The sequence below is a fragment of the Rattus rattus genome, chromosome 3 (genome assembly GCF_011064425.1).
Source record: "Rattus rattus isolate New Zealand chromosome 3, Rrattus_CSIRO_v1, whole genome shotgun sequence".
Taxonomy (NCBI): domain Eukaryota; kingdom Metazoa; phylum Chordata; class Mammalia; order Rodentia; family Muridae; genus Rattus; species Rattus rattus.
The window spans coordinates 205,324,531-205,352,454 of NC_046156.1; the positions used below are offsets into that span (position 1 = coordinate 205,324,531).

At 42.2% G+C, this 27,924-nt stretch overlaps 1 protein-coding gene across 1 annotated transcript; it reads left to right on the plus strand.

The window, feature by feature from the left end:
• The first annotated feature begins 760 nt into the window (after nt 1-760).
• On the plus strand, nt 761-27,924 carry Atp6ap1l (ATPase H+ transporting accessory protein 1 like). Its single transcript, XM_032899057.1, has 7 exons — nt 761-904; nt 6,505-6,545; nt 6,829-6,890; nt 7,517-7,734; nt 21,066-21,116; nt 24,368-24,608; nt 27,507-27,924. Exons 1-7 carry the CDS (start codon nt 810-812, stop codon nt 27,807-27,809), a joined length of 1,011 nt encoding a protein of 336 aa, XP_032754948.1. The 5' UTR covers nt 761-809; the 3' UTR covers nt 27,810-27,924.

Below are 27,924 nucleotides of genomic sequence, written 5' to 3' on the forward strand. Positions count from 1 at the left end.
GTTACGTGTGGTTTTGCCATTTCATCTTCACCAGAATCCTTTTTATCCAGCATAGAAAATACTGGACTTTGTTTTGGCATCTCGTAGCACATGTGCCATTGTCCTGTGTTAGTATCCCCTCCTCTTTCCCTCTCAGGCAATTATTTAAAGCGCCCCTGCCTGGGGTTCTTCAGAAACCTTCACAGAAAGAAGAACTTCCCTGGCTGTTACAACAGAAGTTCTCAAAGTCATCCATCCTCTTGGGCATGGCTTTAGCAGTTCCTAACTCCAGATCCTCAATATCTCTCGCAAGTCCTCTGGGAGGTAGAAAGTTCCATTTAACAAAGAACTGTGATCTAGGACACGTGTGGAAATATAGGTAAGTTCTAGAGAATGTTTTCCAACCAGGTCACCTTAAAAATGTCTGGAAAAATAAATACTTTGTAGACTTGAGAGAGAAGGTTATCATTTCCTGAAAAGCAGCGTGAGAACCTTAGTAAAGGGTGTGTAGCAGTCACACAACAGGGCGATTTCCCATAAAAGGCTCACTAGTGATGCATTTTCTCTAAAACCCGCTCTCTAATAATGTTTAATGCAATGAATAATTGAAAAGCTAAATGCTGGGTTAACTCTGATCTCCAGATTGAGCATTGTCAGGTCTCGACCTCCTTCTTTCCTCGCCCCCCCAACCCCCATAGTGCATCCTGGGAAAGCTATCTTTTTATTGGCTGAAGGTGCTGTCAGTCACTTGGCAAGAACAGTCCCTCCTCTGCTCTGCTTGCTCTATGTATTAGCAGATGTGCTTGGCTTGAAGAAGCATACATTTCTTGATGGGAAGAAAACTCTTGTTTAGTTTCTCACTTCTGTTCTTATGTATGGTGTTTTCAGTCAGTTTGGATCAGATACTTGCCAGGAAGAATGTAGGGTGAGTAACGGCTCATCTTTTAATGTGATGTGTTTGCAAGTGTGACATTAGATGTTCTGTCCTTTTTTTTTTTTTTATAGAGTTTTGTACCTGCATTTGTTTATGGTTCAAAAATGTATAAGCTAGGTTATACCATACAGCTAACGGCAATATTTATTAGACTATACTTTTATTGTAAGAAGCAAGGACTATTGTCCAAAACACTAAGAAATACTGCATTTGTATTAAATACACCACTGCTTAATCGGCTCTCAGAGCAGACCTGGTTCCGGTTTCTTTTATGTTTATAAATAGGGGCTAAGTTCACACTTTCTCCTGTCAAGATTATATGAGTGGGCATAACTTGTGATCCCAAAGAAGTGATGTTAGGTCTCACTGATTAATAGAAGGTGCTGACGGTTTAAGACGGCCCTGGCAATTAACAAGCACCGTTTTTGTTTTCTTTCTATATCTTACAAAGGAGTACTCGCTTATCTCTAAAAAAGTATATTTAGACTCTCAACTACAGCCACTGCATGTCTTGTTCCCCAATTATTCATGATGTGCCATCTCACCAAGTGCACCGGGGACATTCGTGTGAACACGGAGCCCAGCAGCAAGCAGGGCGAGCTGGAAAAGCTCCTTGCAGAACTCCCAAGTCAGCAGCTGACAACAGCTTTAGAATAGACATTCACGGGTTAGCGATTTAGTCTCAGGTAGAGCGCTTGCCTAGCAAAGCGCAAGGCCCTGGGTTCAGTCCCCAGCTCCGAAAAAAAAAAAAAAAAAAAAAAAAAAAAGAATAGACATTCACAATGTTCTGTTCATTTCTCCCCCTAAATCAATTGGTGCTTTCACTGAAGCTTTCTTTTAGATAGGAGATGGCTTACATATCTTAGGTAGTTAAATGTTACCTTGTTTTGTTTGGGACAGGTCTCCTGTAAGCCCAGGCTGACCTTGAACTTCTCACCTCCTATCTGACTTCAAGATCTGAGATTACAGAATTCGTGGTCACACCTGGCTTCATAATATCATGGAATCCTGTGCTTTTGTGATGCTTGGCAATTAAATTTAGGGCTTCATGAATGCCAAGCAAGTGCCCTATCACTGAGCTATATCCCAGTCTATAAAATGTACTCCACAAAATTTATATAGAAATGAGTGGCTTTTGTATTATATTGGCAAAGAAGTCAAAATTAAAAAAATCAGGGGTTGGGGATTTAGCTCAGTGCTTGCCTAGCAAGTGCAAGGCCCCTGGTTTCAGTCCTCAGCTCTGAAGAAAAAAAAAAAAAAAAAAGGAAAGAAAAGAAAAAGAAAGTGACAGTGTACTCATATACATGAATAAATCTTTAAAAAAATCAAATTCTGCTTTTATTAAGGCATGATATATATATATAATTTTAGTTTTATGAACATCATAGAACTTAGAAATTATATGAGCAGCTGTACTCTTCAAGAAAGCTGCAAAACCTAGATGCTACTAATTAGTACATATGGAAAATTACATATATAATGAAATATTTAATCCTAAAGAAAAAAACTATGGCATTTGCAAGAAAATGGGCGTAACTGAACTATTAGGTAAATTATCTCTGACTTAGAAACAGAAATATAGCATGTTCTCTCTTTTAGGAAGACCTTAGATTTTAATATAAGTGTTGGCAGACAGAGTAGTAAAGGTCATGAAACTAGAAAAGGGACCATGACAGGAAAAAGGGAGGACTTAAGGGAGGGTTGGGGAGGAGTACGGGGATGAGGTGACTGAATACATGTGTCCTTAGAGAGGAAGGGGCTGCAGGGAAAAAGGAGATGTGGGGTGGGGACAGAGGGGGAAGGAGGGTCAGTGAAAGCAAATTATGAATGACAGTCCAAGAATGAAACCCATTGTTCTGTGTGATAATTTAAACATTAACAGAAAGTAAGTCATGTAGATGACTGTCCTCATCTAGTAATGCATGCTAACTCTCTATGAAGGAACGGGTAATTTCTATTTCATGGATGTTCTTTCAAATCACAGATCTGAAAAGAAGAATTATCTTTTAACTCTGTAGGGCTATCCCTAGGAGAGATGACAGCAGGCTAACAAGATTTACGTGAGAGGTGTGGGGAAGGCGGGTTGTTTTTCCAGAGGTCCTGAGTTTAATTCCCAGAAACCACATGATGGCTCACAGCATCTGTAATGAGATCTGATGCCCTCTCTGGCCTGCAGGCATAAATGCAGGCAGAACGCTGACTACATAATGAATAAATAAATAAATAAATAAATTAATTAATTAATCTTTAAAAAATGACTATTTTTGTATGGGTTGACCAGGGATTAAAATGACAGTGAACTTCTTTGCTTACTTTAAGTCCTTCATTAATGAACACATGGAAAAATTTGATTAGACGAAGCAGTTTAATGGTACTATGGCTTGTTCATTCATTCATTAAAATACTTATATCCAGCAAATATTCCATAAATTCTTCTATAAGTTAGGAATGCCAAATTGACTCTGTACATTTTATTTTTCCTAGGTAAACTATACTTCATTAATTCTACGTTTTTGTTACTGAAGACACTTAAAACTTGAATATATAGGTTGGCGTTAGAATATATAGCTTGTGAATGACAACATTTAAACTGAAGAAAATACTAAAAATCTTTTTTTGTGTGTATGAGAGCTTAGACTCTTCAGGAAGTGTTTCCTGCTTATTAGCTGTTTCTTTGTATATTCAATGACGCTTCAACTCACCCGGGGGGGGTGGATTTGGAGGTTGGGTAGGTAGAAATGTTTTGCATAAGACGCATGTTGCTCGGGAAATTAAATTTCTTAGTGCCCCCAAGCTCGCCAAGATAAGATTGGCCTCAGAGGACTGGCTCACATCCACCCCATTCATGAGGGACTTATCGTAAACAGACGTGTCTCCTAGGTTGTGTGTGGCTAAGTGGCATAGCACATGCCTGGCACGAATGAAGTCCTAGGTTCAGTCCTCTGCACTGCAAAAGAAAATAGATAAAACATATTCCACACGAACTGTACTTACGAAAGTCCTTAGATCTTTGCTTAGAAAGTCCCAAGCTACAAACACCACACATGCCTGTCAAGAGTAGGATGAAGCAGCAGTAGATAGAACAGCGTTCATAAATTCCAAAGTCATGGGTGAAGATGAAAAGAAACCAAATACTAAGGGATAAATGTTATATGACCATTAATTTACAATTCTGTAAAATGACAACTCATACAGAAAGAAAGGCGACTGCCTGTCTATGTGCTCGGGATGGAAGGTGGAGGGTGACAGGTACATTGTAGCAATGCTCGGAGAACCTCTGGTGGGTGGCATTAATATTCTTTAACTCTGTCGTAGCTCTAGTGTCATGGTTACGCTCCTGGGTCAAAACGCATGGTGTTGACCAGGTTACATGGACAGAGTTTACTGTACAAAAATTACAATGGTATGCTGTCCATAATGAGGAACAAACTGTTGCATACACTTTCTCAAAGTTGTCACCTGTAGACATTTTCACTAGATAATTTAGAATACTGTATTTAATTTGTAACCAGTTCTATTTAATTACGTATGAAGTAGGATTGGCTGAGACACAAAGGCTGTATCCTGGGTTGGTGCGGGTGGGGAGGATTTTGTATTTTGGCCTGCATTTTTGAGAAGATTTATTTTATTTTAAATCATTTGTATATATGTGTACATGCGTGCCACCTGTGCGTGGGTACTCAAGGAGGCCAGAGGCATCGGATCCCTTTGGAGCTTGGGTTCCAGGAAGTTGTAAGCCATCTGATACGGGTTTTAGGGATAGAACAAGGATCTCCTGGGAGAGTAATACATGTCCACTGAGGCACTTTCCGATCCCCCGTTTTGCATTTTTTTAAATGCATGGAATACATGACAAAACACTTCTCTATCTCCTATCCTAGCCTCCTATTTTACCTTAGGAATTCATGTTAAAGAGCTTCACAGTAAAGAGCCATCCACTGTAATGTCCTGGGACAGTGGCTCTCAACCTTCCTGTAGTTATGACCCTTTACTACAGGTCCTTATGTCACGGTCACTCCAGCCATAACAGTATTCCATTGCTGCTTCATAGCCATACATTTGCCACTGTTATGAATTGTAAACATCTGGTATGCAGGACATCTGCCGTGTGACCCTCCAAAGGGGTCCCAATCTACATGTTGAGAACCACTGTCCTAGAATGTCAGAGCACTGGGGACAATTTGTGTGAGAGAGCTGTTCAGTACGATAAGGAACTACGCTACTCATGCTATCTTGGAACCAAAAAGAGGCTGATCTATCTCACAGGAGAGAGGCTTATTTATCTTATGTTTTCAGATGTTCAAGGGCAAGAAGCCTGAGTTGACACAGATCTGCTGAGGGTCCAAGGCTAATGGCAGACGGTGAGATGAAATTTATCTTGGGACAAGGAGGGGCATCTTCAGCAAGGAAATAGAGAACAGGAGGGGCAACGCTTGCTCTTTTTATACAAATGTTATCAAAAAGAATTACTGAGGGTTGTAGGAGAACCATCACTAGGCTGTGTAAGAACTACCACACACTAAGGACGTCTGCTTCACCCACATGCTGCCACCTGTCTGCCCAGCCTACGGTCACTGTGGACCTTTGGAGGACATTTAAATCACACCATAAATAGGTGAAACTGGGAACATGGCTGAAGAAATCATGATACATTTCTATTATGTAATGCTGCATGAAATTCAAAATTGTGTCAAGACATATATGACAACATAGGCGAATATTTGTGATATACGCTGAAGTCTAAAAATTGCACTCTGAAAAACAAGAATTCTCAATATATTTTTAAGTGTTGTAAATTTTCATCTTAGAGACAGTGATTAAAGACAGAGTGTGAGATGCCTGAGGGGTTGCAGATAGAGAAGAGGTCTGAGGAGAATTCCCTGAGGCATTCTATAAAAAGTAAATTCTGTAATAGTATGTTATTATCAGTATATATAAAGAGTAAAAGGCTATCAATAATTTCTATTTCAGAGTTTTCAGAAATACCTTTTTGGCAATTAAGTTTGTCTTTTTGTTCAAGACAGGGTTTCACTGTGTAGCCCTGGCTGTCCTGGAACTCACTCTGTAGACCAGGCTGGCCCCCAACTCACAGGGATCTGCCTGCCTCTGCCTCCCGAGTGCTGGGATGGAAGGCTTGTGCTGCCACTGGTGGCTGAATTTGCATTTTAGAAAATAAAATTGAATACTGAATATTTCTATTGAATATTACTATATATCATATAGTAAAAACAAGTGTGAGGTAAAATTTCATTGAAAAATAATTTATTGCTCATAACTGTATTTATGTTATTGGTTAATGCTTGGTGGATAGATCACTGCGTGGTATGGAAGTTGTCTGTCAGTAATCTCCAGTGAGTAAGAATCACAATTCATCCACAAAAGCAGAAAATTTTCAGAAGTTTCTGTATTTTCTATATCTCGTTTGGAGAGGATGGGTCGTATTTAAATCAGAAATTCATGGCTAAAAATGTTGCATTCTGAGTGGCCACAGTGTGCCTCGTGGAGAGATGGACAGCTGGAGACACAGCTGGGATGGCTTCTCAGATCTGCAGATGTTTGCTTCCCATTTGAAACTCTGTTTCTAATTTCAGTTCTCAAGCGTCTTCCAGCAAAGAAGCGATTGTACCGAATGGTAAGACTTGGAGTTGCCCTTTCAGTTTCCTGGGTGCAGGGATAAAGAAAAGCCTGTTCTGGGATACATTTTCCTCATTTGTGTTGTTAGTAAGGAGAATCCCTCCTGGAAAAAAATCTTTTAAACTAGGGCATCTTTAATGATAAGCCAGAACAGGCACATGCAGGATGTGGTCCAGTGTGGTCCTCAGCATCATTCAATCACGTCAGCAAACTGGTAGCATCCAGCCTTGTCACTCACATCATTATTTATTTGACAGGTCAACTCATTATTCATTTGACAGGTCAAAGGAATAGCGGAGAGGTGAAACCAGTCCAGAATCTCACAACAGTGCCCATCACACAGGTATGGCTGTTGACACATTAAACTTTACATACAGGCCTTCCGAGGCTCTCAGGGCTACCCTGAATATGTGCACGTTAGTTGTGTCAACTACTAACATAATCTACTCTGGGTAGCTGAGAAAACCATACACTTCTTAATTGTATTTGCCCTCTCCTGCTGTCCTCACGGTGTTCAGTTTTCTGGCTTTATCTACAGAGACTGCAGCAAGGGCTTCTTTTACTCCTGGGGAACTTACTGCTCTTTCCTGAATTTCTTTCATTTACCCTGGAATAACTGCTCCACTCCCTATGCTGCCTTTTAAGTAAATATAAAACAACATGTGGGCTGGAGAGATGGCTCAGTGGTCAAAAGCACTGACTGCTCTTTCAGAGGTCTTGAGTTCAATTCCCAGCAACCACATGGTGGCTCACAACCATCTGTAATGAGATCTGATGCCCTCTTCTGGTGTGTCTGAAGACAGCTTCAGTGTACTTACATATAAATAAATAAATCTTAAAAAAAAAAAAACCAAAAACCAACATGTATCCATTATTGCAGGATGTGAAATAACCTTTATATCTGTTGGAAGACTTTGCTTCCAAGGACACACATTCGTCTCTTAAAAGTTCTTTTATTTGGTTAACCAGACTTTCAACTACAATCTGAGCAAAGCACACTGGAGTACATTCAGCCATCACAATCCTGTTAAGTTCTCCAGGGATGGGATTCCCTGCATCCTCTTCTGGACAAAAAGAATCACAGTTAAATTTAAGAATCAGACCTGGCTGGACCTTACTGATGAAGCACTTGGTCAAAACACCACCGTGGACACTGGCAACTCTAACTGCAGCGAGGAAAGCGCGGTGTAAGTTAGTCTTCCTGACTGAGAAAGCCTTAGAGGTTCTGCGTGATCCAGTGTGACTAGCCGCTTTGCATCAAGTCACAAATTAACTTAGAAATATTTAATTAGTTTTCCAAGAATTTTGTACAACCTCGTTTGATCATATTCACCCCCAGCTCTTCCCAGATCCCCCCTCTTCCTAACCGCCTACCCAACCAACCACTGAATTTTGTGTCATTTTCTTCTTTTACTCAAAAGCAAATTCGTTTGTCCAAATATTTCTGCATGTGAATTCTGCTGGAGAGTGTCTGGTTAGTTTTATTTCTGTAAGCTTTAAAAGTGAGTTTCTAATTCACTCTAAAAAAGGAAGGGAAAAAAAGGAAGGAAGGAAGGAAAGAAGGAAGGGTCTTAGGGTTTCTATCGCTGTGAAGAGACACTATGATCAAGACAAATCTTATAAAGGAAGACATTTAACTGGGGCCGGCTTACAGTTTCAGATGTTTAGTCCATTATCATCATGGTGGGGAGCGTGGCAGCATCCAGGCAGACATGGTGCTGGAGGAGCTGAAGGAGCCAATAGTTCTATATTTTGATCCAAAGGCAGCCAGAAGGAGAGTCTCTTCCCCAGGCAGCCAGGAGGAGGGTTTTTTCCTCACTGGGTGGAGCTTGAGCACTAGCAGACTGCCAAGCCTACCCCCACAGTAACATACTTTCTCTAACAAGGCCACGCCTCCTAATGGTGCCACTTCTCATGGGCCGAGCACATTCAAACCACCACAGGAAGGAAGGAGGAAAAAGTTTATCTATGAGCATGTCCGCATTTAGAAGGGAGTTTGATAATATATCAATTTAATTAAACAATAAGACTTAATTACCCGCTGGGCCTATGATGTCCCCAGTCCTGGGCTGTTGACTTGCCTTACAATACCAGGCACGGGCACCTCCTTCCATGCTCCTACCCCAAATCGGAGGGTAGTTAGTTACAATAGTTATGTCGTTATTGAACGGGTGGGCGCATCTTGCCCAACAGGTTGGAGTTTTGGTTGCAGGGTTTCCAACTGGGCTAGACCACGGAAACCTAACCTGTACTTCCTGAGCAGCCGGAGGACGCCCTTCTGTACTTTTGAAAGCTAGCCACAGGGAGGTTTCTGGCGAGGTTCTAGCTTGCTTTCTCTGTATCGCACATGGAGGTGTGTGATATCTTCTGCAATGTGCTCGTGTTCTTTAGTTCTGATAGGCAACCAAGAACAGACAAGAGCCCGCATCATTTGGAGGAAGAAGAAAGGAAGGACGGATAGGAAAAGGGGAGGAAAAGGGAAAGGAAGGAAAGGAAAAATGTTTATTTTCCGGCTTGGTCTCAACTTCAAATGTTCAAGTACCCTGCTCTTACCATGAAATGAACTTAGATCGTGCAGCAGGGTACACGTGTCTTACTGGGTGACTCAGGAAAGCCTGTTTACTCAGAACTAGGTGTCGTGTTTGGTCATGGGGGAGGTTCTCAGATTATGGAACACGGGTAAGTCCACGGTTTGTTGCGCAAGAGGACAATTGGTCGAAGTTCAGAGATTTACTCTTTGAGCGTTAGAGGAACAGACTGATTAGCGTTGGTTTGAGGTAAGCAGATTAAGTAAAAGTCCCCATCGAGAACAGATCACTCCCAGAAAACCTTTCAGGCATCCAAATCTTTTGATTGTTTTTGTTTTGTTTTTTTTTCTGTTACTTGCTTTGGTCCAGGAAGAGGAAAGCTGAACTGTTCCGATTGAGTCCCATAAACCCCGTTTAAAAAAAAAATATTTGTTGGTACAGCGGATGCTTTTGGAAGATTCATTGCTCTTGTTCTGTTTTGTGAGGGTTAGGATACTTTGTATCAACTACAAGATATCATGTATGCTCTCCTGTGTGAATCCTTTTTATACATTATACAGTGTGGCCGGAATTGCTGGCTTGCTCCTGACTTTTGTTTCTTGTTTTAAAGTTCTTGATGATGGGTGAAATGGATTATTTTGATATATTTGTATAAAGGATATTAGGCATCTCCATTCAGAATGACGCTCTCCTAAGGGACTTAAGGAGTTATAATTGCAAGATTTAGGGGACTATTAAGGATTCATCTACATTTATTTCACTTGTTACGACACAACCATCAAGGACTACAGAAGAGAAAGCCACACTGCTGAGGGCCCAGGACACTTTTCCCAGGCTCCAATTAATTCCCTACAGGGCTCTTTGTTTGTGGTCAGTTTCATGGAGAGACGCTGATTGCCTGGGGACAAGCATGCTTGCCCAGAGCTGGCTGGCATACCTCCACTCCATTTATCCTGACATTAGGGGATTGTGGGAAGATAGGTGGGCAGCATGGATTTTTACCGGGCTGTGGAGACGTTAGTCATCAGAGGGAACTGTGCCTGGAAAGAAAAGTTAAGACTTGCCTTGCAGGTCCAGTTCTGCCAGGGAGATGTGCCATTAGGTCCCGTGGGCTGGTCACACGTCAGATGGAGATGGTGGTAACTTCACCATAGCTGACAGCCTTGGTGGGCTTACCGCAGGCCAGGGATAGTGAGGTCTCCACATCTGGTAGTCATCACAGTGGCTCTCCGATAGGTCATAAGGAGTCAGGCTGAACAAGGCTCGGAGACTTACTGGAGTTCCACTCAGAACTCCAGTTTTCAAGTGTCTTTAAAAGGGACTCATTCCCAACTTCCGCTTGGTCTTTTCTCACAGGATTAAACAGATGAGGAAATCCAAGCACAGGCTCTGGAGGACCGTCAGGTGCTGTTCAAAGCAGTGGCCCCTTCTCCTTAATACCAATGACAAGCGCAAAGGCCTGCTGTCTCACTACCCGCTGGAGAGGCTGTGGGGGCTTTCTGCTTGTTTGAAAATAAAATTTAAGATTATTTTACTTTTTTTTTTTTTTTACTTATGTGATTGTGTCTCTCTGGGTGTGGATGTGTGTTTAGATGCCTGAAGAGGTGACAAGAGTGTGCTGGATCCCCTGAGGCTGGAGTTATAACCTGCTGCTAGCCATGTGACCTGGGTACCGAGAACTGCATGCCGAGTCCTTTGAAAGAGCATCAGAGTTCTCTCTGAACTGAGGAGTGCTTTCTCTAGACACACGATTTAGTTTTCATAGTGCATACGTCCGATATTGAGCAGGCACTGGTATTTTATCTTCTTAGTCACCACCCTAGAAATATACTCAGGTATGAGCCCAGGGTGGGCAGTCCCCCTCTCCTGCAGCCCAGCTCACAGAAATATGCAGGCAGCCTGGGTATACCCACACCCAGAGAGTAGACCAGTGTCTTCTTCCCAGGAAGTGAGGGGTTTTAGTTCCAACTGGTAAGACCTCCGGATACCGATTCCTCTGTAAAATAACGAGCTGCCTTTCCCATTCCAGTGAGGGAACCCTTGTGTTTGACAGAACTATAGTAGGGGTTGCTGAAAGAACAAACAAACCCGAGTGGAGACATAGCCATGGAAGGTCAAAAGCCCAGATTGGAAAAAGGTGACCACGCTTTAGCTTTTGGAAATAAAATGTTCAGGGAGAGGCAAATTTGGCAGAGAGATTTGCTGTGGAAGGATTTGCTCTTTTTAACTAGTGAGCACCCTGCAGACAGACTACAATCCCAGCATCTGTGCGTGTTTTGAGGTTGGACAGTTATAGTGCAAAGAATTCAGAATCTGTTGTAAATGTGTAAGAACTGGGCACCAACTGAGATCTTTTTTCCACTCTTGCTCTGGGTTGTACCCATTTTTGTGTCCCTGGTTAGCTGTATGCATCCGGCACCTACAACATCCTCACTGACCAAATAGTGAATTGGATATGTTGAGATCAGGCCTTAGGCTCTTTGCTCCAAAGCATGGTGTGTTTTTGAGCTTCCATGGGAACCAAGGCCACTGGGCAGAAACCCCTGGTGGATTGCTTCTGGGAGCTTGCCTCACCAGGTGATGGATGACTCAGAATGGCTTTGCTCTGAGGTTTAGTTCACAGGTACAGATCAAGCCAGTGAGTGACCAAGCCAGAGAGGTCCACTGGAAGAACTACAGAGGTTTTTGTCCACACCTGGCATAGCTTGTTCCTTTAAAGGATTTTCTTTAGAACTTTGACAGTCAAAATACCACCAAGGAAGGGATCTCTTGAAGCTTCCCTTAGCAAAGAGGCTCCCAAAGTGTTTGCAAACAGGCATATGAAAGGGGTCCAAGTTTATCCTGTGAGGAGACACAAACTTTTTTTTTTATCAGTCTTGGTTATATGATTTGCTTTGTGGTCATCACATGCCTTCCTCATAAGCAGTATTAGGGTATAGTTCAGTGTGGCCACTGATGTTTTGGAAGTATGTCAAGCTAATGACGTCACAGCATGCTGTCTTCCATTCCCCATGCTATTTGATTTTGCTGTCTTTGGTTTCTGAAGGCACACTAAGGTGTTCTGACTTTTATTTTACTTCTAAGATATTTTATTGATATAGCGGCAGCCTTCTCTTTACACGTAATTTTTAAAATATTTTCCTATCATAACGTGCTCATCATTCTTATATTTCTAACCTTATTAAAATATAAGTGAAGACCAACCTGCACATATTCAAGTGTATCACGTGATCACTGGTCACATATAGACGTACACACGTAGTACTATCACCACAACCAAGACCATAAACACTTTCATCATGTCTAAAATATGCTTGTACCCATTGTAATCCATCATCTGGGTCACTCCTACCTCTTGAGAGAACCGTTGGTTATTTCAATAGAGTCATATAATGCGTTCTCTCTTTTTTATTGTGGCTTCTTTCACTTAACATGATGACTCAGGCAATCTTCTGTGATCATTCTTTTTCATTGCCAAGTAATATTCCAATGTATGGCTATATGACAATTTAATTATCTCTTGACCCATTGATGATAAAACTTTGCTACTCTCCTTTATGTAACTTTTTAGATAGTTATGAACATTCTTGCATAAGTCATTGTGGCAGAATGTATTTTTGTAAAAATTTTTTCATGTAGGAGTAGAATGGCAAATCATATTATATAGGCATAGATATCAGTCTATGAAACTGCTAAATTTTAATTGAAAAAATCTGCAGTCACACACTGCAGCAAGGCTAGCTTAGAATGTTCTACATAGTGTAGTATGGCCTTAAGCTCATGGCAATACTACTGCCTCAGTTTCCCCAGTGATGGTATTACAGGAGTGCAGCATCATGCCTGCTCCAAACTTTAAAAAAGCAAGTCCCTGATTTTGAGACAGGGTCTCTTGCATTTAAAATTGGCTTCAGATTTAATCTGTTGTTGAGGCTGGCCCTGAACACCTGATCCTTTTGCCTCTACTTTCTGAGTGGGTAAACACCACTAATGCATTCTGCTTTTCCCAGTATCACCCACTTGCTTCGTGTCCTCAGCAGTGTGAAACTGAGCAGAAATTCCTTTCTAAAAGCTTCTGTGTGGTTAATACTTTCTGAAAAACATTCACTGGTCTTGGGCTAAAGGGTACATCTTGGGGTTAGTAAGACAGTTCCATTCTTAGGGCAATGTGTGTGCACCACAAAGGCCTGGAGAGCCAAAGCGACACATCTCCCTGCTGGAGACACTTATGAGACACAATGTAGAAGCACAGCCATTCATGTCCTTCGTGGTAAGCCAGCAGTTTCTGTCCAGAGACTGATTGAAATTCTTCCACTTACCTCCCGGATAGCAGCCCAGCATCTCCTCTCTCTTTTCCCAAGGAGAATCTGTCAACACTAAGGGACCAGATGCTTTTCTGTAATATTCAGAAGGTGAGGAAAAGCCACCAACTCCACGCGAACTCTGGACTCCTTGCTTCCACTACAAACCCCAGATTCCAGTGAGGGTGGAATGAGGGCTAGCTCTCCCGCACTACCCAGGGCTTGGAGCGTGCCAAGAGAGCGGATACTGTTGCTCTTGAGAGAGAATGGTTACTCTGTCTTTGACTCAGGAAAGCTACTGTTTACCTTCAGAAAAGTCTGCACAAATACCAGTTGTAACCTGTGAGCTCCGCTTGTGAGATGCGTTAATCATCCTGTTTGTTGTTCTGTGTTATGCAAATTTGTTTTTATTCTATGATTAACTAATGGCCAATGATGCTGAGCATATTTTAAATTTTATTGTTTTGACTCTGTCTCTCTGCCTCTGAATGTCTCTGTCTCTGTCTCTCTCTCTCTCTCTGTGTGTGTGTGTGTGTGTGTGTGTGTGTGTGTACATGAGATGAGTGCAAATGCCCTCAGAGACCAGAGGCATCAGATCCCTGGAGCTAGGGTGACAGTACTCACAAGTCTAGGTTTGTGACTTCCTCCTTCGGCTGAGTGCTGGTGTCACAACCATGTACTACCAGATAGAGTTCTGTTTTGATTTTCTCTCTCTCTCTCTCTCTCTCTCTCTCTCTCTCTCTCTCTCTCTCTCTCTCCCTCTCTCTCTTTCTCTATGTCTTTCATTGTTGTATATTTTCTTTTTTTTCCTGTTTTTATTTTCTTAATGGGTCCGTTTGAGAAGCAAACCTTTTATTGTAATAAAAGTCCAGTCTATCATCATGTTTTATGGCTCATGTATTATCTACGCCCAGTTGTAGGAATATTCTAAGTCACTGCTATCAATGTTGGATGTTTAGATGTCACAATTAGTTCCATGACCTGTTCTGAGGGGTTTTTTTTTTTTTGAGTGTCTGAGAGGAGTCAATCATTCCTAATAACAACCGTTTTTGATTATAGTTATTTATTCTGCCCCCTTACACCCCGTGCCCATGTGTGCACACTCAAGTGTAGGTGTGCCAGTGTGGAGGTTAGAGGGGAATTTTCAGGAGTTGATTCTCTCCTTCCACTAGATCTCAGGGTGCTGGGCTTGGGGGCACATGATCCCACCAGCTGAGCCATGCTGTAGTCGGAGCCATTTCTTTCTTTTTTTTTTTTCTCTCCATCTTTATTAAATTGGGTATTTCTTATTTACATTTCAATTGTTATTCCGTTTCCCGGTTTCCAGGCCAACATTCCCCTAACCCCTCCCCCTCCCATTCTATGTGGGTGTTCCCCTCCACATCCTCCCCCCATTACCGCCCTCCCCCCAACAATCCCGTTCACTGGGGGTGCAGTCTTGGCAGGACCAAGGGCTTCCCCTTCCACTGGTGCTCTTACTAGGCTATTCATTGCTACCTATGAGGTTGGAGTCCAGGGTCAGTCCATGTATAGTCTTGGGTAGTGGCTTAGTCCCTGGAAGCTCTGGTTGGTTGGCACTGTTGTTCATATGGGCTCTCAAGCCCCTTCAAGGTCTTCCAGTCCTTTCTCTGATTCCTTCAACAGGGGTCCAGTTCTCAGTTCAGTGGTTTGTTGCTGGCTTTCGCCTATGTATTTGCTGTATTCTGGCTGTGTCTCTCAGGAGAGATAAACATCTGGTTCCTGTCAGCCTGCACCTCTTTGCTTCATCTATCTTATCTAGTTTGGTGGCTGTATATGTAGGGGCCACATGTGGGGCAGGCTCTGAATGGGTGTTCCTTCTGTCTCTGTTTTAATCTTTGCCTCTCTATTCCCTGCCAAGGGTATTCTTGTTCCCCTTTTAAAGAAGGAGTGAAGCACTCACATTTTGATCATCCGTTCTTGAGTTTCATTTGTTCTAGGCATCTAGGGTAATTCAAGCATTTGGGCTAATATCCACTTATCAATGAGTGCATACCATCTGTGTTTTTCTGTGATAGGATGATACTTCCTAGTTCCATCCATTTGCCTATGAATTTCATAAAGTCATTGTTTTTGATAGCTGAGTAGTATTCCATTGTGTAAATGTACCACATTTTCTGTATCCATTCCTCTGTTGAAGGGCATCTGGGTTCTTTCCAGCTTCTGGCTATTATAAATAAGGTTGCTATGAACATAGTGGAGCATGTGTCCTTGTTATATGTTGGGGCATCTTTTGTGTATATGCCCAAGAGAGGTATAGCTGGGTCCTCATGTAGTGCAATGTCCTATTTTCTGAGGAATCTCCAGACTGATTTCCAGAATAGTTGTACCAGTCTGCAATCCCACCAACAATGGAGGAGTGTTCCTCATTTTTCACATCCTCACCAGCATCTGCTGTCACTGGAGATTTTCATCTTAGCCATTCTGACTGGTGTGAGGTAGAATCTCAGGGTTGTTTTGATTTGCATTTCCCTGATGACTAAAGATGTTGAACATTTCTTTGGGTGCTTCTCAGCCATTCGGCATTCCTCAGCTGTGAATTCTTGTTTAGCTCTGAACCCCATTTTTAATAGGGTTATTTGTCTCCCTGCAGTCTAACTTCGTGAGTTCTTTGTATATTTTGGATATAAGCCCTCTATCAGTTGTAGGATTGGTAATGATCTTTTCCCAATCTGTTGGTTGACATTTTGTCCTAATGTCAGTATCCTTTGCCTTACAGAAGCTTTGCAGTTTTATGAGATCCCATTTGTTGATTCTTGATCTTAGAGCATAAGCCATTGGTGTTTTGTTCAGGAAATTTTCTCCAGTGCCCATGTGTTCGAGATGCTTCCCCACTTTTTCTTCTATTATTTTGAGTGTATCTGGTTTGATGTGGAGGTCCTTGATACACTTGGATTTAAGCTTTGTACAGGGTGATAAGCATGGATCGATCTGCATTCTTCTACATGCTGACCTCCAGTTGAATCAGCACCATTTGCTGAAAAGGCTATCTTTGTTCCCTTGAATGGTTTTGGCTCCTTTGTCAAAAATCAAGTGACCATAGGTGTGTGGGTTCATTTCTGGGACTTCAATTCTATTCCACTGGTCTATCTGCCTATCTCTGTACCAATACGATACAGTTTTTTGTTTTTTGTTTTAATCACTACTGCTCTGTAATACTGCTTGAGTTCAGGGATAACGATTCCCCTGGAAGTCCTTTTATTGTTGAGGATAGTTTTAGCTATCCTGGGTGTTTTGTTATTCCAGATGAATTTGCAAATTGTTCTATCTAACTCTATGAAAAATTGGGTTGGAATTTTCATGGGGATTGCATTGAATCTGTAGATCGCTTTTGGTAAAATGGCCATTTTTACTATATTAATCCTGCCAATCTATGAGCATGAGAGATCTTTCCATATTCTGAGATCTTCTTCAATTTCTTTTTTCAGAGACTTGAAGTTCTTATCATACAGATCTTTCACTTGCTTGGTTAAAGTCACACACCGAGGTACTTTATATTATTTGGGACTATTATGAAGGGTGTCATTTCCCTAATTTCTTTCTTGGCTTGTTTCTATTTTGTGTAGAGGAAGGCTACTGATTTATTTGAGTTAATTTTATGCCCAGCCATTTTGCTGAAGGTGTTTATCAGGTTTAGTAGTTCTCTGGTGGAACTTTTGGGGTCACTTAAATATACAATCATGTCATCTGCAAATAGTGATATTTTGACTTCTTCCTTTCCAATCTGTATTCCTTTGATCTCCTTTTGTTTTCTGATTGCTCTGGCTAGGACTTTGAGAACTATATTGAATAAGTAGAGAGAGAGTGGGCAGGCTTGTCTAATCCCTGATTTTAGTGGGACTGCTTCAAATTTCTCTCCATTTAGTTTAATATTAGCTACTGCTTTGCTGTACATGACTTTTACTATGTTTAGGTATGGGCCTTGAATTCCTAATCTTTCCAGGACTTTTATCATGAAGGGGTGTTGAATTTTGTCCAATGCTTTCTTGGCATCTAATGAAATGATCATGTGGTTTTTAATCTTTCAGTTTGTTTATATAGTGGATTACATTGATGGTTTTCCATATAGTAAACCATCCCTGCATCCCTGGAATGAAGCCTATTTGATCAAGATGGATGATTGTTTTAATGTGTTCTTGGATTCGGTTTGCAAGAATTTTATTGAGTATTTTTGTGTCAATATTCATAAAGGAAATTGGTCTGAAGTTCTCTTTCTTTGTTGGGTCTTTGTGTGTTTTAGATATAAGAGTAATTGTGGCTTCATAGAAGGAATTCGGTAGCGCTCTGTCTGTTTCAATTTTGTGGAATAGTTTGGATAATATTGGTATGAGGTCTTCTATGAAGGTCTGATAGAATTCTGCACTGAACTCATCTGGACCTGGGCTCTTTTTGGTTGGGAGACTTTTAATGACTCCTTCTATTTCTTTAGAAGTTATGGGGTGGTTTAAATGGTTTATCTGTTCCTGATTTAACTTCAGTACCTGGTATTTGTTTAGGAAATTGTCCATTTCCTGCAGATTTTCAAGTTTTGTTGAATATAGGCTTTTGTAGTAGGATCTGATGATATTTTTTAATTTCCTCTGATTCTGTTGTTATGTCTCCCTTTTCATTTCTGATTTTGTTAATTTGGACACACTTGTTGTATCCTCTCATTAGTCTGGCTAAGAGTTTATCTATCTTGTTGATTTTTTTCAAAGAACCAACTTTTGATTCTGTTGATTCTTTGTATGGTCCTTTTTGTTTCTACTTGGTTGATTTCAGCTCTGAGTTTGATTATTTCCTGCCTTCTACTCCTCCTGGGTGTACTTGCTTCTTTTTGTTCTAGAGCTTTTAGGTGTGCTGTCAAGCTGCTGATATATGCTCTCTCCTGTTTCTTTCTGCAGGCACTCAGCGCTATGAGTTTTCCTCTTAGCACAGATTTCATTGTGTCCCATAAGTTTGGGTATGTTGTACCTTAATTTTCATTAAATTCTAAGAAGTCTTTAATTTCTTTCTTTATTTTTTCCTTGACCAGGTTATCATTGAGTAGAGCATTGTTCAACTTCCATGTATATGTGGGCATTCTTTCCTTATTGTTATTGAAGACGAGCTTTAGCCCGTGGTGGTCTGATAGGATGATGGGATTATTTCTATCTTTCTGTATGTATTGAGGCCTGTTTTATGACCAATTGTATGGTCAATTTTGGAGAAAGTACCATGAGGTGCTGAGAAGAAGGTATATCCTTTTGTTTTAGGATAGAATGTTCTATAAATATCTGCTAAGTCCATTTGGTTCATGACTTCTCTTAGTCTGTTTATGTCTCTGTTTAATTTCTGTTTCCATGATCTGTCCATTGATGAGAGTGGGGTGTTGAAATCTCCTACTATTATTGTGTGAGGTGCAATGTGTGTTTTGAGCTTTAGTAAGGTTTCTTTTACGTATGTAGGTGCCCTTATATTTGGGGCATAGATATTTAGGATTGAGAGTTCATCTTGGTGGATTTTTCCTTTGATGAATATGAAGTGTCTTTCATTATCTTTTTTCATGACTTTTGGTTGAAAATCGATTTTATTCGATATTAGAATCACTACTCCAGCTTGCTTCTTCTGACCATTTGCTTGGAAAGTTGTTTTCCAGCCTTTTACTCTGAGCTAGTTTCTGTTTTTGTCTCTGAGGTGTGTTTCCTATAGGCAGTAAAATGCTGGGTCCTTATTACGCATCCAATTTGTTAATCTCTGTCTTTTTATTGGGGAATTGAGTCCATTGATGTTGAGAGATATTAAGGAATAGTGATTGTTGCTTTCTGTTATCTTTGTATTTGGAGGTGAGCTTATGTTTGTGTGCTTCTCTTTTCTTTGTTTTGTTGCAAAACAATTAGTTTCTTGCTTTTTCTACGAAGTGGCTTGCTTCCTTGTGTTGGGCTGGATTTGTAGAAAGATATTGTGTAAATTTGGTTTTGTCATGGAATATCTTGGTTTCTCCATCTATGTTAATTGAGAGTTTTGCAGGATACAGTAACCTGGGCTGGCATTTGTGTTCTCTTAGGGTCTGTATGACATCTGTCCAGGATCTTCTAACTTTCATAGTCTCTGGTGAGAAGTTTGGTGTAATTCTGATAGGTCTGCCTTTATATGTTACTTGACCCTTTTCCCTTACTGCTTTTAATAGTCTTCCTTTGTTTTGTGCATTTGGTGTTTTGACTATTATGTGACAGGAGGAGTTTCTTTTCTGGTCCAATCTATCTGGAGTTCTGTAGGCTATGTTCATAGGTATCTCTTTCTTTACATTAGAGAAGTTTTCTTCCATGATTTTGTTGAAGATATTTACTGGTCCTTTGAGCTGGGAGTCTTCACTCTCTTCTATACCTATTATCCTTAGGTTTGATCTTCTCACTGTGTCCTGGATTTCCTGTATGTTTTGGGCCAGTAGCTTTTTCCGTTTTACATTATCTTTGACAGTTGAGTCGATGATTTCTATGGACTCTTCTGCTCCTGAGATTCTCTCTTCTATCTTTTCTATTCTGTTGGTGATGCATGTATCTGCGGCTCCTGGTCTCTTACTTTGGTTTTCTATACCCAGGGTTGTCTCCCTTTCTTTTTTGTTTCTATTTTCAATTCCTTCACCTGCTTGATTGTATTTTCCTATAATTCTTTCAGGGATTTTCCCCTCTAAGGGCTTCTACTTGTTTACTTGAATTTTCCTGCATTTCTCTAAGGGACTTCTTTATATCTTTCTTAAACTCCTCCATCATCATGATCAAATATGATTTTAAATCTAGATCTCGCTTTTCTGGTGTGCTTTGGATATTCAGTGTTTGCTTTGGTGGGAGAATTGGGCTCTGATGATGCCATGTAGTCTTGTTTTCTGTTGCTTGGTTTCCTGCGCTTGCCTCTCGCCATCAGGTTATCTCTGGTATTACCTTGTTTTGCAATTTCTGACAGTGGCTTGACCTTCCTATTGGCCTATGTGTCAGGAGTGCTGTAGACCTGTTTTCCTGTTTTCTTTCAGCCAGTTATGGTAACAGAGTGTTTGCTCTCAGGCATGTGGTCATCCCTGTCCACTGGCTTACAGCTGTCCTTGTGGGTGGGAACCAGAAGGGCCTGCCCCTACTTCTCCTAGGTCCCTGTGGACATGGGGCCCAGATGGCGCTAGGCATTTTCCTCTAGAGTCAGAAATGTGGGCAGAAAGTAGTCTTCTCTGGTTTCCCAGGTGTGTCTGCCCCTCTGAAGGTCCAGCTCTCCCTCCCACAGGATTTGTATTTGACTGGGTCTGCTTAGATCCCAGCACAGTCTGGACCACAGGGCTCCTGCAGCTTGACTGCTCCAATCTTCCCATACCCAGAGGCACTATAATGTTTCCTCTTGGGCCAAGGATGTGGGCAAATGTGGGGAGAAGTGGCAGTCTCTCCTGTTCTGCAGTCTCAGCATTGCCCACACTTCTGGGCAATCAACTTTCTCTCCCATGGGGTTTGGGAGCCAAGGGGACGGTTTTTAAGGATTTTGTTCTAGCTCCTCAGGTCTGAGAGTGCTGCCAGGCACATTCTAGGTACTCAGTACATGTAATCATTTGCCACTTGAAGGTGGGGCACAGGGCTGGGGGATGGCTCAATGTATGAGAGTGCTCGCTCTGCAAGTCATTAGTACCACCTGGAGCCATTTCTGTTTTGATGAACGATACTGTTTCCATTTTCTTAGGTTGTCTTTAAAGTTTGGTGATGCTGAAAATCCCAAGGATATTGATATAAGGTAGGAAACATTATAGGTTCAGCATGCCAGATATACTATGAGCTGCTTAATTTACTCATGCCAGGCATGTGCCCATGCTATGACGCTGCAAACTCCATATCTAACTACACTGAGAGGTTGGTGGCTGTGTCTGATGGGATCCTGTAGGAATGCTTTCTACACAACGAAGTCCAAACATATCTCAGTACTCTGAGAAATCAGCAGGTAAGGGAATCTTGTAGGAATGTTTTCATTATCGTCATCACCACCACCACCACCACCACCACCACCATCACCATCATTGAATTCTTTTTTTAATTACTACCCAAACGCCTGTACTTTAAGAGCACATGAACCTGAGAATGTGGTCCTTTCCCCAGAACTAAAAAATATTGCTGAGAGAGTCTGGTAGGCTTCAGGCTCTATTTTAAGGTGATTCATCATAGCTTTTTATGAGAATCACGCTATTTGACCACCACGAAGAGATCTTTGCTGTTCTAATTCCCCATCAATCATTCAATAAAGGCCTCAGTATTTTTTTCTGCTGGATAGAAGGCTGCATCTACAAATAATGACTCAGCTTAGCAGCCAGTAATCAACAAACTTAAAGCAAACGATGTTCTCCATGTGCTGGGTAGCGTATCCCTTTAACCCCAGCATGCTGGAGGCAGAGGCAGGCAGGTCTCTGTCAGCTCGAGGTAAACAATGAATTCCAGATAAACGACACCACACAGTAAGACCCTGTTTCAATTTTTCCTTCCCATAAAAATATTTATAGTTTTCTCAGAGTTGGTGATCAAGACATTTGAAGGCATAATTTTCCCCCCACAGTCAGTCAATGTAGGCAGGAGGACCTGAGTATGTTAAAACTTACGTTAAAAAAAGCTGGGTAGGGGTGGTGTTGCTTATAAACCCAGTACTGGGAAGGTGGGGACAGGTAGACCTGTGGGTCTCACTGGCCATATAGGACAGTGAGAGCTCTGACTTTAAAATAGCAAGAGGAGGGTAGCTTCTGAGAGGTTCTTCTCAGGCCTCATATGAATGCATGCGTGCACGCGCGTGCGCACACACACACACACACACACACACACACACACACACACACACAAACACACACACATGCATATAGGGCAAAGATTCCCTTCCTATAGGATGGACATTTTGTGAGATGAGCTCAAGTGTGTTCAGCTTTAAGCGAAGATCCAGCAGGGGATGCTAGGGCATATGTGCTCTCCTCCTGTACACTTTGGCCGTGTAGAAATATTTATGAATCTCCGATAAAAGTTTCTGTATTCAGGCTTGTTTGAGAGTGATGACACACCTCGCCTTTCAAACAACTCAAAAGATAAGTTTTTAAGGAAAATTGGCTTTTTATAACTGAGTAATCCAGCGTATCGTAGGTTTGACCCTGAACGGCTTTCTTCCTCAGGACAGCTGCCCCCACACCATAGGATGGTAGTGTTTCACAGAGCATAAAGTAGAACATACTTTGTCATGAGGAAACAGACTCCACTAGGTACCTGGACAGATGTGCACATCTGATCTAGAAACGCCAAGCACTTTTGCTTTGAAATATCACTGTTCCCCAACTGGAAAATAGTCCTGTAAATCCTCCTCTCGTGCCACTCCTCCTCCTCCTCTCCTGCAGCTAGGACAAAGGTGTGTGACATGTATGGCCATATTCCCTCTATGTCTTAGCATTTGAGGATAATAGAACTTACTTGCCCAACTTTCATCTGCCCATCTTCTCTCCCTATAAGCCTTTCTGGCCAAGGCGGGCTCTGCTATGGTCGTTTTTTTTGTTAATGTGACACAAAGCTAGATATAATTGAGCAGAGGGAACCCCAACTAAGAAAAGGTGCCCTCCTTAAAGTCAGCCCGTGGACGAGGCTACTGGGTATTTTCTTCCTTAGTGATTGATGGAGGATGGCCTAGCCATTGTGGGTGGAGCCACCCCTGGGGTTGGTGGTCCTGGTCTCTATAAGAAAGCAGGCTGAGCAAGCCATGGCGAGCAAGTCAGTGCGCGGCACCCCTCCATGGCCTCTGCATCAACTCCTATCACCAGGTTCCTAACTTGTTAGAGTTCTTGCCTTGATTTACCCCATTGTGTGGTTATCTGAGATTTAGGTCCAATTGGATTTAGGTCACGGTGATTTTTATCACAGCATTAGAAACCCCAACAGGAAAGTTTGTGCTTACTACACTTAGAAGGCCAAAAGGTGAAAAAATGTTTCCAACACGTACGTCCCTTGTAACTTATACAAGCGGTACCCTAGCAGTCCACTTCCTCAGGCCTTGCTCTGACATGGCTAGGGGCTGCATCTTGGGATGGCTTTCAGGGGCAGTCCTGGACCCACCTGGGGGTCAGCTCTTAGATGAAAAGGCTCTTGTTATTCCAATGTACTTGTGGTCATGATGGATCTCTATGAGCCATCACACTAACAAGACAGGGCTCTGACTACTTCCCACCCTTGCCATGGGAAGTGTCAGCCCCAGCCTCCTCTACCTCCTATGAGACTGTTCGTTTTACCTCAGCTCCCAGAATTCTCCATGAACTCAAAATAAAATGAAGAGAACCCACGAAAACAGAAAGATAAGAAATATTGAGTTATAAGAACAAGAAAGTAATTGATAATCCAACCAGTATATCCAATTATTACTGATGTTCTAATCTTACCAGTGTTGAATTTTGTTCTATGTGATGTCTCATCTTTTAAAATAAAAGAAAATTATCATGAGTTATATATTTTCACGATATTTTTTCACGATTGGAGAATGTTCCAATTTAAAGCCATTAGTGGTGAGAATGATGGTCTCAGGTTGAATCTGACAGGCAGCTTAAACACAGCATCTGAGGGAAATTGGGCAATAGGTTTTTGTCCTGCTGGGTTCAATATGACACGAGGATAATGTAAGAAACCTACTCCTATTATTTTACGACAATTTAATTCTGTGTTAATATACACCTAAGCTTTTATTAAATCTATAGCAGTTATAAATATACAATTTGATTCTTAGTAAAGAAAAAAAGCCCCCGGGCCTCCCACCCCCCGTAGGATTTCGTATTGCTCTTTTTCCTGTTCCCAATCTCTTGCCTTCTTATCTATCTGGCTGTTGTTTGGCTCCAAAGAGAAGCCTCTCCCCAATTCCACAGCCTGACAAAAGGGGGCGCCATTGTACTGTTCACGGATGACGCTCGGTCTGAGACAGAAAAGCAAAAAAAAAAAAAAAAAAAAAAGCGCCAGCTAACACTAATGTACAATCCTCCTCAGGTTCACCCTAAGCAATTACAACAAGCTGTCCAGCCAGAGTTGGTTTAGTTTACACCGTGTCGAGATAATTTTCAACAATTCGGTGCAAGCAACTTTTAATGCAACCGGTATATATGCTTTGTCAACTTACTCCTACCACTGCCAACGCGTCAGCAGCCTGCGGCGGAACGATGCCCTCCTGTTGCTTAGCAGCTCAGATGATGTGACAAGCCTGTGGGAGGTCACGTTTATTGATTTCCAGGTAATAAACTAAAACTTACGCTTTACACGCCTGCATACTTGGTGCCAAAGAAACTCAGTGTTTGTTTAAGCCACCCAAAACAAGCCGTTTAAGGAAGAGTGTCCTCGCAGTACCTTTAAGGTAGCATTGGTTTATTCTGGGTCTTCTGAGGTATGAGATGGAGCAGGATGGAGAATTCCTTCTGCCTGAGCCCTCCAGGGCTCGCTTTTACTTTCCCGTTTTCCCACTCACTAGGCACCTATCTAAACCCTAGTGCAGCTGTGGCTGAAGCCTGGTGACTGACATTTCCTGGGCCCAGAGGCTCCGTGAAGAGAGTCCTTCTGGGAGCGAAGTGGGTGATCTTATCAGAGCAGATAAGAAGTACATCTGCAGTGTGAAAGGTAGTGTTGACAGGTAGCCTGGGAATGGAATCTTAACCATCAAATGTAGCCCGGAGAGCTTGAAAACCTTGGGAGAAACGCCTGTGAGCATGGCTGGCTCCTTTGCACCCCAGCAGCCCAACTGAGAGACAGTCTGTCAAGCCTCTCTATTTTGTTTACGTGGCCAGTCTTACTCACCGAAGTAGCATGCGTGGCGTTGCACATCCCTTATAAGGGCATGTTCCCACTTTTTCCGTATTTACATGGGGATACAGATTCATATATATTTCTCTCAGCTTGGAGGAGCCATCGTGTTGGTGGAAGGCGCAGGGGAAGAAGGGAAGAGCACATACTTTGGAGTCAAGCCGATCTGATTTTAAAAATCACTCCTCTGCCACACGGCTAAGTTACATAACTGTGTCCGTACATCTTCGTCCATGTAGAAAGTACACGGCCTCATATGTGTGAGACATTCAGGACCATTGCAGGCATGGCGTAACAATAGCACTTAGAGCAGCATAGGCTAATGGTTAAGACGACATATTTTATGTTATTTACATTTTGTGACTGAAATAACATAACAGAAACAATTGGGTAAAGGCAAGGGATGGGGATTTCAAATGAAGGATAGGAAAAGAGGATCGGAAGATGACTTTGCAGCCACCAGGGATGACTGGGTCACAGACTCAGGGGATGAATCTCTGTGCTGGCTGAGCGAGGCAACGTGATTTGGCTTCGAGGCTCTGAAGCAGAGCATAAGGGAGAAGCGCCCCAGTGTACATTCACAGAGCCCCCAAGACTCCGGAGAACTTGCAGTGAGGAGCACATTCCTCTCCAGGATTGTGTAACATGTATGCATGAAATTGGCTTCCTCACGGTGAATGTGGAAGTACCTAGAATGTAAACAGAAGCAGAGTGCAAGCTCAGGCCACAGAGAGGAGAGTCCGCAGAAGACTGCTGTCCACACTCCAGGGTCGCTGGCTTTTCCTGTAGAATAAACATTTGTCCCTCGGTAGGCACAAGAGATTGGTTGCAGACCCTAATTCCTTCTGTCCGCCAAATCCAGGAATTCTCAAGTCCTTTACACACAGTGGCATGGTATTTGCATATGACCCACATACAGCTTTCTAGGGTAGTGACAAGAAAAGAGAGAGATGATACCAGAAGCCGTGGAGTCCTATGAAGTCGCATGTGTGTGAAGCCGGGTTTCCCGTGTGTAAATTTTATCATCACACGATTTCTGCTGTGTGACTCCGGGTGAGTTACAGAACTTTCCTGAGCCCAAGGCTTGTCTTTGGGCTACAGTAAAATAGTCACTTGCTCACGGGCTACTATGAAGGCCAAGTTGGGTAAACAGTGTCTGCTACACACAGAGCCTTCGGTGTGTACCTCGGTTTGGGCTTTCACCATATCAGTAGTCATGTCCTCCCTTCCAACCACTCCCTGTCAGCGGCATCCAACACCATACTTACCAAACCCAGAGCGTCCTTTGAGTTAGACACATAGCAGATGTGCCATTTTGTATGAACTCAAATAGTCCTAAAACCAGATTAAAAGATGTTTCATTTCAGAGACTCGAACTGCACACTTTTAGTTGCCACAGCTCATCCATCCCAGAACGGTTGGTCAGTGTTCTTTGAAAATCCAGTTTCCTGCCAGAGATGGTGGCTCCTGTCCGTGATTTCAGCACACATGAAGTTAAGCAGGAGGAAGACAGTGAGTTTAGGATCAGCCTGGGCTATACTATGAGCCCTCAAGGCAAACAAAATTTCATTGCCTGAGTAAGCAGAATCATATTTATCAGATCACAAACTTAAATTATTCTATAATGTGGTAGTGATAGGTGCCCTACTCCTTTTCTTATTTTCTTGCAAAAGTACCCTGAGGAAAGCTGGTTTGAGGGAGAAACACTTTATTTGGCTCACAATTCCAGGTTCCAGTCCATCCCTGCAGGAAGTCAGGGCAGTACAAACTTGAAGCAGACAGCTACTTCCACAGTCAAGAGCATAGCTGCATGCATGCCTAGTCCTCAGCTCACTTACTTGGTGTTTATACAGTCTGCGATGTAAACCTAGGGAATGGTGCCGCCTGCAGTGGGCTGGATCTTCACACATTATATTTGTATAATCAATCTGTCCCCTAGACACGCCCACAGAGAATCTGATACAGACATTCCCTCGCTGACATTCTCTTCTTAGGAGGTTCCAGTTATGGGAAGTTGGCGATTAAAACTTAGCACATGGGCTGGAGAGATGGCTCAGTGGTTAAGAGCACTGACTGCTCTTCTAGAGGTCCTGAGTTCAATTCCCAGCAACCACATGGTGGCTCACAAACCGTCTGTAATGGGATCTGATGCCCTCTTCTGGTGTGTCTAAAGACAGTGACAGAGTGACAGTGTACTCACATACATAAAATAAATAATTAAAAAAAAAAAACTTAACGCAGTATGTAAAATTTGGTTACTTAGGGCCCAGAACCATTAGCACAGTGTGAATGGACTCTTAGAAGGTCACTTCTGTTCTTTTCTTTGTCTGGACAGATCCAAGGCTTCTCCATCAAGGGGGCACAGTTTTCTCAGGCTCGAGACTGCAGCTCTTCCTTCTCACCTGCTGTTCTGATTGGCCTGGCCATGTCTCTGATTCTGTTGCTGGTGTTGGCCTATGCTCTGCATATGCTCATCTACCTGCGCTATCTGGACCATCACTACGAGTTCATCACCTCTCCTGCCCACTTCCCATCTCTGAGAGCGCTGGACACAGGGGAGGAGAAGGAGCTTCTGGGGAGCCAGGGAGCCGAATGCTACGAGCTAAGGAACCAACAGATCTGCAAAATCTATATTTAGTAACACGAGTCTCCATCTCCTCATCAAGGCCAAACCATCTCCAAAAGACATTGTTCTCTTTTGTGATGTCTGACTTGTGAATTGTTTGATTAAAAAAGAGAAAAAGAAAAACCTT

Coding starts and splice junctions, on each gene's coding strand:
- Atp6ap1l (XM_032899057.1), top strand. CDS start 810: ATGGGAAGAAAACTCTTGTTTAGTTTCTCACTTCTGTTCTTATGTATG. Junction 6,891..7,516: donor CAACAGTGCCCATCACACAG/GTATGGCTGTTG, acceptor TTGGTTAACCAG/ACTTTCAACTACAATCTGAG. Junction 7,735..21,065: donor TGCAGCGAGGAAAGCGCGGT/GTAAGTTAGTCT, acceptor CCATTTTCTTAG/GTTGTCTTTAAAGTTTGGTG.